We start from the raw sequence: 12,933 nt of genomic DNA on the forward strand, positions 1-12,933 counted from the left end.
GGTTTTTTGGTGAATAACTGTAAAGCACGGGGTTAAAATTTCCCCTCAAAACATAGCCTATGACGCTCTCGGTGTGTGCAAAATGTTGTGGCTGTAGCTGCGACGGTGCAGATGCCAATCCCGGACATACATACATACACACATTCAGCTTTATATATTAGATATGTATATGCAGTGCACTGTGTACACATATGGACTACATATTTAAAGTATTTAAACCTACTATACATATATATCCATACGCACAGTATAAAATACATCTATATACTGTACATACAAATATAGTACATCTAAAGCGCCATGGAATAACTGGCGTTAGAATAAATAATAATTTATGCTATATAATTGTAACATATATATATATATTACACACACACTCTGCTCTGTGTTCACATATGGACTATATATACAGTAAACATACTATACATATATATACACACACAGTATATAATACATCTATATACTGTACATACAAATATAGTACATCTAAAGCGCCATGGAATAATTGGCGTTATAATAAATATAATATATGCTAAATAGATGTACTGTGTATATATATATATATACATATATAAAAAATGTAGATGTATCATATATATTTTATATATATACATTATATATATATATATATATATATATATATATATATATATATATATATATATATATATATATATATATATGAAAAAAAAACCATATAGAGTGCTAACATGTAGCCCATACAGTATAAAATAATACAGACAGCACGCCAGATAGATATTTGTATACAGCGACCATACAGATGTACGAGACGTATACAGTAACACATTTTATGTGAGTGCCTTACTTTCCTTGCACATCATTTTCTGGCTTCAGCACAGCGCCATTTTACTGGCCGTCCTCTTCTCCGCCAATCACCAGCTGCATTCTTTCTTCAGCCTATGACTTTCGGGCGGGAAACTCCCCCCAGCTCTGCTCGAGCTTGCCGCCCAACATACAACTTTGTAACCAATCACACCGCTAGGATACAGAGTTGACCAATCAGCTCTTCTTTTTCTCTACAATCAGCCAATAAGCTGGATATCCAGTGGGGGAAACAGTTGCTGTGGAAGACTAGAATGACGAGTCCTGTGGTGTAACGGTCGCTCGGGGGCGGGGCCAAACACAGGTACAATAGACCGCTGATTATCCCGGTGTCCCGTACACCGCCTGGAGGGAGACGATAACGGACGATATGGAGGTAAGGAGCTCCCGGGATGTACCAGCAGGTGTTTTTAACTACACTGTGTCATTTTCCCCTTTTTTTTTAAGTGTGCTCCTTGTTGTTGGCTCTCGTGTCTCCTCATATGTAGCGTCCTTATATATGTATACTGGCCTCTTCTCCTTGGCCTATAGCAGACACGGAACATTAGTGCACTGTGAGGTGAAGGCCGGTGATAAGCTACAGCTTTACTTAGCCCGTTATGTCTTGGATAGGTGTGTGGCAGGAAGTCATTCACTGCAGCCTTCATGTGGGGCTAGTGATATCTGGGTATCAGAGGCCATACAGAGAGCTCCACTGCTCGCTCGCCGATCTGGTCCCCCTCAGCGGTCCTGAGCCCTGGCAGCTAGTGATGTGTGGGTCGTGAACGATCCAACACAAAGATCCGGCTCCCTGCTGTGACTGACAGGAGCCGGATCTCCAGTGTGAGCCACTAAAATCTCGAAACGGCTCTTTTCGCCCCTGAAACCCCGCCCACCCGCGGCTAAACTCCGCCTACTCAACAATATATTGTGTCACTTGTAAGTGGGCGGGGTTTAGCCGCTGGTGGGCGGGGTTTTGGCAGCGTTACTGTAATCTTAAATATGTGTTCACCTGGGGTGAACACATTTAATAAGGAGCCGAGAACGATCTGAAAGATCTGGCTCTTTTTGGTGAGCGGAGCCATGGGAACCGGATCACCAAAAAGAGCCGGACTGCCCATCACTACTGGCAGCGCCCCCTCCGCGGTCCTGAGCCCCCGGCAGCGCCCCCTCCGTAGTCCTGAGCACTGGCAGCGCCCCCTCTGCAGTCTCGAGCCCCTGCATTGCCCCTTCTCTGTTCTGAGTCCCGGCAGCGCCCCCTCCACAATCCTGAGCCCCGGGAGCACCCCCTCCACAGTCCTGAGCCCTGGCAGCGCCCCCTCCCCGGTCCTGAGCCCCTGCAGCGCCCCCTCCGCGGTCCTGAGCCCCTGCAGCGCCCCCTCCATGGTCCTGAGCCCCTGCAGCGCCCCCTCCGCGATCCTGAGTCCCGGCAGCGCCCCTCCGCGATCCTGAGCCCCGGCAGCGCCCCCTCCCCGGTCCTAAGCCCCGGCAGCGCCCCCTCCGTAGTCCTGAGCACTGGCAGCGCCCCCTCCGTAGTCCTGAGCACTGGCAGCGCCCCCTCTGCAGTCTCGAGCCCCTGCATTGCCCCTTCTCGGTTCTGAGTCCCGGCAGCGCCCCCTCCACAATCCTGAGCCCCGGGAGCACCCCCTCCACAGTCCTGAGCCCCGGCAGCGCCCCCTCCCCGGTCCTGAGCCCCTGCAGCGCCCCCTCCGCGGTCCTGAGCCCCTGCAGCGCCCCCTCCATGGTCCTGAGCCCCTGCAGCGCCCCCTCCGCGATCCTGAGTCCCGGCAGCGCCCCTCCGCGATCCTGAGCCCCGGCAGCGTCCCCTCCCCGGTCCTAAGCCCCGGCAGCGCCCCTTCCGCGGTTTGAGCCTCAGCAGCACCCCCTCAGTGGTCTGAGCCTCAGCAGCGCCCCATCAGCGATCCTGAGCCTCAGCAGAGCCTCCACTGGTCTGAGCATTAGCAATACATAAGCGGGCTTTACACGCTGCGACATCGCTAGCCAATGTTAGCGATGTCGAGCGTGATAGCACCCGCCCCCATCGTATGGCTTATATGTGGTGATCGTTGCCGTAGCGAATATTATCGCTACAGCAGCGTCACACGTACATACCTGCCTATCGACGTTGCTATGTCCGGCGAACCGCCTCCTTTCTAAGGGGGCGGCTCGAGCGGCGTCACAGCCACGTCACTAAGCGGCCGCCAAATCAAAGCGGAGGGGCGGATGTGCGAACATCCCGCCCACCTCCTTCCTCCCTCATTGCTGGCGGGACGCAGGTAAGGTGAGGTTCCTCGTTCCTGCGGTGTCACACGGAGCGATGTGTGCTGCCACAGGAACGAAGAACAACATTGTTACTGCAGCAGCAACGATAATTGGGAATAGGGGAGCATGTCACCGATTAGCGGTTTTGAACGTTTTTGCAACGATTCAAAATCGCTCATAGGTGTCACACGCAACGACATCGCTAAAGCGGCCGAATGTGCGTCACAAAATCCGTGACCCCAACGAGATCGCTTGAGCGATGTCGCAGCGTGTAAAGCCACCCATTCACATGTGTGAAGGAAATCTTGTCCAACAAAGTGGATTTGATTTCATTAAAAATGTATACCTACTCTCCATTTAAAGATGCTGTGTGGTTTTCTCTAGAGGGAGCGTGAACAAACGCATCTATAAAACAAGTTGCCTTTAAGGGTATCTGCATATGGTGAACAAAAAAAATGCACCTCATGGCAAAGCACACCAAAAAACTCCTGTGTTTTTGTGCCATTCATTTTTTTTGGAAAATCAATGGCAGGAGGGCTACAAAACGCAGGGAAAAAAATAACGCACTGAAAAGTGACATACTGCTTCTTTTTCTGCACCTAGAACTGCAAGAAAACAAGAAGCAACATGTGCACAGCGCTTCAGAATTCTCATTGACTTTGCTGGCATAAAGGCCCTGTCACACACAGAGATAAATCTGCGGCAGATCTGTGGTTGCAGTGAAATTGTGGACAATCAGTGCTAGGTTTGTGGCTGTGTACAAATGGAACAATATGTCCATGATTTCACTGCAACCACAGATCTGCCAAAGATTTATCTCTGTGTGTGATGGGGCCTTTAGAGACATACAGATTTGGGCAATAAACTGCAACAAAAAATGTAGCAAAAAGCACAGCATGCGCACAAGGCCTATGGCCATGTGCGCACTGGAAAATGGAATTTTCTCAAGAAAATTCTGCAGCCATTGAAAGATTACCGCACCCGCGGTAAAAAATCGCGGCAAACCGCACTCGAAAACCGCATGCGGTTTTACCGCGGTATTGTTCGCGGTATTGCCGCGTGCGGGTTGGTACATGTGCTTTATTGCATTCAATGCAATAAAGCACATTGAAAAAAAAAAATCATTTCCTTCTGAGATAGATAGATAGTTAAATAAAGACAGATAGAAGAATAGATAGAGGGATAGAAAGATGGATAGATAGATAGATAGATAGATAGGGGGATAGATAGATAGAGGGGTAGATAGATAGGGGGATAGATAGATAATAGAGGACAGATCGCTGCATTTCTCACAGTCGGCAGTGAGTTCACATTACCGGCCGTGGGAAATGCCCTGTAGTTACCTCTGCTGTCTCGCTGCGAGGCTGCATTCAGCGCTGTGACAGTGTCAGTCGCGGCTGGATGTAAGCAGCGCAGAAGCTGTGGATTACGTCGGAGCTTTGTTTGGGAGGGGTTAATAAACGGGTGAAGCAGGGGCTTATTTGTGTTTTATTTAAAATAAAGGATTTTTCGGTGTCTGTGTTTTTTTCACTTTACTTACGGGTTGATCATGTCAGCTGTCACATAGAGCTGCCATGATCAAGCCTGGAGTTAATGGCGGTGATCCGCCGCCATTAACTCCTTGTATTACCCTGACTGCCACTGCTACACGGCGGCAGGAAGAGCCGAGGACATTCCGGTACTGCCGCATAATGGATGCGACAGTCCCGGGGCAGCTGTGGCTGATATTCTCGGCTGCGGGAGGTGGGAGGAAGGTGGGGGACATTAACCCTGCCCCTCGCCCTCCCCAGCCTGAGAATACCGGGCCGCCGCTGTGTGCTTACCTCGGCTGGACGGTAAATATACAGCGGAGCCCACGTGTTTTGTTTTCTATATTTTCGTTTGCTTTCTATGTGTATTCTATATGTCTGCGTTCTATGTCTGTGATGTCTGTGTGAGTGTGATCTGTGTGTTTACTCTCTGCTCCGCTTCCTCTTCCTGTCATAATGACATCACTTCCCTGCAAAACCGCAGGCAAGCGATGTACATTACCGCAGGTAAACCGCGAAATACCGCAGGGAATAACGCAGGAAAACGCAATGAACCGCACAGAATTTGCTGCCTGCGTTATTCCCTGCGGGATTTCACGATTACATTGCAGTCAATGGAGTGAAATCCCGCAGCGACGTGCGGAAAATAAGTGACATGCAGCTGTCAAAATCCGCATAGTGCGCACAGGATTTTTTTTTTCCCATAGGTTTTGCTGGTGATTCACTGCAGAGATGTTATGAACATTTTCTGCAGCGAAACATGCAGCAAATCCGCAGAAAATCCGCGGCAAAATCCGGTAATTGCGCACAGGTCCTAACTGTAGTAGCCAAGCTTTTCTGGACTAACAAAGTAACAAATTTTGCTTCAAATCTGCACCAAAAACATTTATTATAGAGCAAAATGCTGCAAAAATGCAATAATCAGAGAATATTGTTACTGCGTATTTTGATGTGCATTGCTGCAGAGAACATGCAGATAAAAAGTATTGTGCTTATGCTCTGTGCAATATGGGTGCCCTGTTGTGACACCAACCAATGTGTGGGCACTATGTGTGACAAACAAAGCACCAAAAAAGCTTGTAAAAAAAAACTAAATTGAAATGAATGGCTTTTTGTTTTTCCAAGACACAAAAATTGCAAGTGACAGTGTCCTATTACACCACCATAATTTCCATGGTAATTATAAGCCTTAGGCCCCTTTCACATTGCGTTTTGCCTTCCGCTCACAGGTCCCGTTGGAGCATCCGTCCGAACCGCCCCTCCCCCACTCTGCAAAGCGTGTTCCGGACGCATGTGCCCGACAGGGCCATTCACCTCTATGGAGCGCACTGCGTTAGGCCCCTTTCACACGTCAGTGATTCTGGTACGTTTGTGCTTTTTTTTAAACGTACCAGAATCACTGACATACGCAGACCCATTATAATGAATGGGTCTGCTCACACGTTAGTGATTTTTCACTGCACGTGTCTCCGTGCGGCGTACCCGCGTGTCCGTGATTGCCGCACGGAGACATGTTCATTTTTTTCTGGCATCACTGATGTCCCACGGACCACGCAGTGGTGTGGTCCGTGAAACACGTGCCAGAAAAAAACGTGCTTTTAAAATAAAAAACATTTTAACTCACCCGGCGTCCAGGGATGTCCTCTGCAGCCCGTTCTCCCTGCTGCTTGTAAGCCGGCTGATTACTGTCGCGCATATTCATTATGCGCGACACAGCCGACCCGGAAGCAGCTGCTGCAGGGGTCAGTGCCGGCCGGATGCTGCACCGCGGGACCGATCAGCACCATGGAGAGCGGGAGCGGGCGCAGGTGAGTTGATTTCTAAGTTCAATCACGGGCCACGGAGAACGGAGCCCGGATTGCACTTAGACAACCCACGTGTGCCGAGATTCACGGCACACGCAGGGACATGTGCGTGTTTTGCACGCCAGTGAAAAACGTCTGTGTTTTTCACTGACGTGTGAAACGGGCCTTAGAGTGTGCTCTGTTTTGTGGCATTTTTTGCACATATACGTTTCTGCAGACGGACACCCGAACGTAGTTCAATCTGTTGTCACCACAAAGACGCAGCCAAAAAAAACCTGCAATGTGCGGACAGCAAAAATGAAATCTCATAGACTTTGCTGGGGGAAGGAAATGCATGCATTAAGGCTATGTGCGCACTCTGCGTTTTTTGCCGCGTTTTTTGCCACATTTTTGGGTGCAGTTTTGATCTCAAAACTGCATGAATTTCCTTCCCCAGCAAAGTCTATGAGATTTCATTTTTGCTGTCCGCACATTGCAGGTTTTTTTGGCTGCGTCTTTGTGGTGACAACAGAGATGCAGCATGTCAATTCTTTTTGCGTTTTCACTGCATTTTTCACCCACTGAATGCATTTGATAAAAACTTAGCCAAAAAATACATCAAAACGCATCTAAAAGTGCAAAAACACATGCTTTTTTTATGCGTTTTTCCTTTGGGTGCGTGTTTTTGGGGCCAAAAAGATGCATCTTTGTGGTCAGAAAAAAACGCAGCGTCGTACGTACATAGCCTTAGGTGCATCTTTGTGATCTCAAAAACGCATTAAGGCTATGTGCCCACGCTGCAGAAAATGCGCGGATTTTGCCGCAGATTTCTCGCGGAAAAGCCGCGGATTTCCCGAAAATCTGCAGCTCAGGCACTTCCCAGCCATTTCTATGGCATTTTGGAAATGCTGTGCCCATGCTGTGGATTTTTCCGCAGCGGATTTCGTGCGGATTTTGATCCGGAAAAATCTGCAACATGTCAATTATTGTTGCGGATTTTCATCCGGATTTTGGCTTTAAAATGGGGGGGGGGGGAAATCCACATCAAATCCGCGGCAATTCCGCGGTAAATCCGCTGCAAATCCGCACCTTTGAAAAGGTGCGGATTTTGCGGGAAAGCTGCGGATTTTGATGCAGAAAAATCCGCAGCTACATTCTCCCGTGGACACATAGCCTTGGGCCCTGTGCGCACACTGTGTTTTTACCCGCTTTGTTTTGCGTTTTTGCTGCAGAAATTTCTTGAGAAAATGGTTATAACCTTTCTGCAGACATTCCCCAGCATAACCTATGGAAAAATTTTTTCAGCTGTGCGCACACTGCGTTTTTTTCTCAAGAAAATTCTTTCTGCAGAATTTCTTGAGAAAAAGAATGAGCTTGTCACTTTTCTGCAGCTACCTGCGTTTTTTGCCATAGATAATGGTAAAAATACGCAGGGACCAACCTGCAGGAAAAACAAATGCGTTATTGGTGCGTTTTTTTAACGCAAGTGCGCTAATCTTTCAGACGCTCAAGAAATTTCTTGAGAAAAATCCTTTTTCTAGTGTGCACAGGGTCTAAAAGATGCACTGTGTGAACATAGCCTAAGCATGAACCTGTAAGGTAAGGAGCAGATGATTTTATTTCTTACAAACTAGCTAAATTTGAAAGGGGAAAACCACTTTATGGGGTTAAAATGAAAATGTATCCCTTTCTAGAATCGCACTATCATAGCTTTTCCTTAGCAATGTATGTTAGTGCTTTATCTTTCGGTTACCAATGCCATGCTCTAAGTTCCTTGTGTTTTCTGCATTCTTTTTAAGCAAACACCTTTCTACAGATCAAGTAACCTGTGTTGGAGTAACTTGGATGTTGGGGGCAAACTGATGGATGCCTTTACCAGTAGCACCCTGTCTAAACCATGCTCCACCTACAGCTCCCACAAAGCTCAGGTACATTGCAATATTACGTCTGTCTCTGACTAGTCACGCCAATAGACCCTTCCCGACCAGGCAAGTTTTCCACTTCCATGTTTTTCCTCCTTTACTTCTTTTTTTTATTTTTCTGGCAGCATAATCATATTATGGCTTGTTTTTTTCAGGACATGCAGTAGTTTGGAATGACACCATTCCTTTTACCATACAGTGTACTGAGAAAAAAAAATTCAAGTGGTATGAAATGGTGTAGAAAGATGCAATTCCGCCATTTTTCAGGTTTTGTTTTTACGGAAAATATATATTTTTTGTCTGCAGGTTTTGTTTTTACAGAGTTGATGGTATAGTAAAAATGAGCTGGATACATGATTCCTCAGATCCATACTCTTACCGCAATATCAAACTTGCATTCATTTTTTCTATGTGACTACAGACTTCTGAATACTCACAGCACGCATTCTGTGAGCGCAAGTATTGGTTTTGCTTACATGTGATCACGTGCCAACTAGAAGTGCGTAGCCTTGCTCAATACAGGTTAATTGAGTGAGCCTGGACACCTCTAGTCAGAATCTGTCTGGAAATATACATATCGTAGAACTGCACATGACCACCTGGCACTACAAGATCCTAACAGCGCATACACACATAGGATGCTACACTGTCACATAGGGTACAGTGCTGGCCAAAAGTATTGGCACCCCTGCAATTCTGTCAGATAATACTCAGTTTCTTCTTGAAAATGATTGCAATCACAAATTCTTTGGTATTATTATCTTCATTTAATTTGTCTTCAATGAAAAAAAATAAAAAAAATTGTCATAAAGCCAAATTGGATATAATTCCACACCAAACGTAAAAAAGGGGGTGGACAAAAGTATTGGCACTGTTTGAAAAATCATGTGATACTTCTCTAATTTGTGTAATTAACAGCACCTGTAACTAAAGGCCCAGTCACACTAAACAACTTACCAGCGATCCCAACAACGATACAACCTGATAGGGATCGCTGGTAAGTTGCTAGGAGGTCGATGGTGAGAGGTCACACAGTCAGACGCTCCAGCGATCCCACCAGCAACCTGACCTGGCAGGGATCGCTGGAGCGTCGCTACACGGGTTGCTGGTGAGCTTGTCACACAGGCAGGTCTCACCAGCAACCTGTGACCAGCCCCCAGCGCCGCGTGGAAGCGATGCTGCGCTTGGTAACTATGGTAAATATCGGGTAACCAACCCGATATTTACCTTGGTTACCAGCGCACACCGCTTAGCGCTGGCTCCCTGCACTCCTAGCCAGAGTACACATCGGGTTAATTACCCGATGTGTACTCTGCTACGTGTGCAGGCAGCAGGAGCCAGCTTCTGCGGACGCTGGTAACCACAGTAAACATCGGGTAACCAAGAAGCCCTTTTCTTTGTCGCTCCATTGGGAGACCCAGACAATTGGGTGTATAGCTTCTGCCTCCGGAGGCCACACAAAGTATTACACTTAAAAGTGTAAAGCCCCTCCCCTTCTGCCTATACACCCCCCGTGCCTCACGGGCTCCTCAGTTTTTATGCTTTGTGCGAAGGAGGCTGACATCCACGCATAGCTCCACATCTTAGTCAGCAGCAGCTGCTGTGCTGACTATGTCGGATGGAAGAAAAGAGGGCCCATAACAGGGCCCCCAGCATGCTCCCTTCTCACCCCACTCTGGTCGGCGTTGTTGTTAAGGTTGAGGTACCCATTGCGGGTACATAGGCAGGAGCCACATGCTGTTTTCCTTCCCCATCCCTTAATGGGCTCTGGGTGAAGTGGGATCCTAATCGGTCTCCAGGCACTGGGACCGTGCTCCCTCCGCAGCCCCTGGGGAATCTGCTGGACAGGAGCCGGGTATCGTCAGGGACAAGGCCCTGCTACTGTGAGGTACTCTGTGTCCCCGTGGGGGACCGCGCATGGAGCGCTTGTGCCATACACACTGCAGCACTGCTGGGTGTGTTAGTGCGCCGGGGACTACCGCGCCGACCGCGCTTATTTGCCGGCCGCGCTTATAACTTTAGTCCCCGGCTTTTGCGGCCTAGTATCGCATATTCCCGCCCCCAGGCCTGCCAGTCAGGGGAAGGGCGGGACGCTGCACAGGACGTCAGCGCTGAGGGCTGGAGCATACTTTGTATCCTCCTCCCCCCTCACTCAGCACAGTGGGGCATCAGATTCCCGCACTTTCTAGGGCACGCCCACGGCCCCCTCCTCCCCACAGAACGCCGGCAGCCATTCCTGTCAGCACTTCTGACGCTGGAGAGGAGAGACAACACGGCTCTGGGAGGCCCAGGCAGGGAATCTGGTGATCACACAACCGCTTTGAGCGGTCGGTAAGCAGCACCTGTGGTGCTGGCCCCACTGAGTGCCGAAGTGTACATATATATATATGCTTATATGCTATACATTTACACTGTACGGTCGCACTGTTGATTTTTGGCTATATACCCTCCTGGATTGTACTCAGAGGAGACAACAGCATGTCGTCCGCAAAAAGCAAGGGTGCCAAAGCACAGGCTTACTTTGCAACCTGTACCTCATGTGCGGCTATACTACCGGCAGGTTCCACCGACCCTCATTGTGTGCAATGCTCGGCCCCTGTGGCACTTACTCAGCCGGAGCCTCTGCTACTGGTGGCCCAGGTGGAACCACCTGCTACCACTGTCCAGGTGACAGGGACGGAGTTTGCAGTATTTGCTGACAAACTGTCTGAGAGTATGGATAAATGGTCTGCTAAGATACTAGAAGCCTTAAAGTCCAGACCGGTGACTCAGGCCCCGGGCACTGTTGAATCATTGACCCCAGGCCCCCCTCAGTTGGAGAAGCAAAGTGCTCCTGGGGTGACTCATAGGTCCCAGGGTGAGGTCTCTGACACGGACCGCAGTCCCAGGCCGCCTAAGCGGGCTCGCTGGGAAATTCCCTCGACTTCATCACACTGTTCAGGGTCTCAGCATGAGGACTCTGGATGATGAAGCGGAGGTAGCAGATCAGGATTCTGATCCTGAGGCCGCTCTCAACCTAGATACACCTGAAGGTGACGCCATAGTGAATGACCTTATAGCGACCATCAATCAGGTGTTGGATATTTCTCCCCCAGCTCCTCCAATTGAGGAGTCAGCTTCTCAGCAGGAGAAATTCCGTTTCAGGTTTCCCAAGCGTACATTGAGTACGTTTCTGGATCACTCTGACTTCAGAGAGGCAGTCCAGAAACACCGAGCTTGTCCAGATAAGCGTTTTTCCAAGCGCCTTAAGGATACACGTTATCCCTTCCCCCCTGACGTTGTCAAGGGCTGGGCTCAGTGTCCCAAGGTGGATCCTCCAGTCTCCAGACTGGCGGCTAGATCCATAGTTGCAGTGGAAGATGGGGCTTCACTCAAAGATGCCACTGACAGACAGATGGAGCTCTGGTTGAAATCCATCTATGAAGCTATCGGCGCGTCTTTTGCTCCAGCATTCGCAGCCGTATGGGCACTCCAAGCTATCTCAGCTTGTCATGCGCAGATTAATGCAGTCACATGTCCCAAGGAGATTTCCTAGCATCAATCGAATCTTGGCATGGAGTTTCATACTCTCTCAGCGATAGTGAAGCTTCCGCTGGACAAACAGCGTTCACTACAGACAGGGGTGCAATCTCTCCTTCAAGGCCAGTCACACCCCTTGAGGCGCGTCATGCACTTCCTAGGGAAGATGGTAGCAGCAATGGAGGCAGTTCCTTTTGCGCAGTTTCATCTGCGTCCACTTCAATGGGACATTCTCCGCAAATGGGACAGGAAGTCGACGTCCCTCGACAGGAACGTCTCCCTTTCTCGGGCAACCAAGGCTTCCCTTCAGTGGTGGCTTCTTCCCACTTCTCTGTCGAAGGGGAAATCCTTCCTGCCCCCATCCTGGGCTGTGGTCACGACGGACGCGAGCCTGTCAGGGTGGGGAGCGGTCTTTCTCCACCACAGGGCTCATGGTACTTGGACTCAGCCAGAGTCCTCCCTTCAGATCAATGTTCTGGAGATAAGGGCAGTGTATCTTGCCCTAAAGGCGTTCCAGTCGTGGCTGGAAGGCAAGCAGATCCGAATTCAGTCGGACAACTCCACAGCGGTGGCATACATCAACCACCAAGGCGGAACACGCAGTCGGCAAGCCTTCCAGGAAGTCCGGCGGATTCTGCTATGGGTGGAAGCCGCAGCCTCCACCATATCCGCAGTTCACATCCCGGGCGTAGAAAACTGGGAAGCAGACTTTCTCAGTCGCCAGGGCATGGACGCAGGGGAATGGTCCCTTCACCCGGACGTGTTTCAGGAGATCTGTTGCCGCTGGGGGATGCCGGACGTCGACCTAATGGCGTCCCGGCACAACAACAAGGTCCCGACATTCATGGCACGGTCTCAAGATCACAGAGCTCTGGCGGCAGACGCCTTAGTTCAGGATTGGTCGCAGTTTCAACTCCCTTATGTGTTTCCTCCTCTGGCACTGTTGCCCAGAGTGTTACGCAAGATCAGGTCCGACTGCCGCCGCGCCATCCTCGTCGCTCCAGACTGGCCGAGGAGGTCGTGGTACCCGGATCTGTGGCATCTCACGGTGGGCCAACCGTGGGCACTACCAGACCGACCAGACTTGCTGTCTCA

General features: G+C 49.5%; 1 protein-coding gene across 2 annotated transcripts in view; it reads left to right on the plus strand.

Moving 5' to 3' along the window:
* Window positions 1–1,054: 1,054 nt before the first annotated feature.
* The window catches only part of MEIOC (meiosis specific with coiled-coil domain), a 201,684-nt gene continuing 189,805 nt past the window's right edge, over window positions 1,055–12,933 (plus strand). Inside the window, exons 1-2 of one of the 2 annotated variants that reach the window (XM_075350248.1) lie at window positions 1,055–1,219; window positions 8,197–8,325. In XM_075350248.1, the coding sequence (XP_075206363.1) occupies window positions 1,214–1,219; window positions 8,197–8,325 (135 nt within the window). In that variant the 5' untranslated portion in view covers window positions 1,055–1,213. The remainder of the gene's footprint in view (window positions 1,220–8,196; window positions 8,326–12,933) is intronic. The other variant, XM_075350249.1, reaches the window with a different exon arrangement.

This window comes from Anomaloglossus baeobatrachus, chromosome 5 (assembly GCF_048569485.1).
Source record: "Anomaloglossus baeobatrachus isolate aAnoBae1 chromosome 5, aAnoBae1.hap1, whole genome shotgun sequence".
Lineage (NCBI taxonomy): Eukaryota > Metazoa > Chordata > Amphibia > Anura > Aromobatidae > Anomaloglossus > Anomaloglossus baeobatrachus.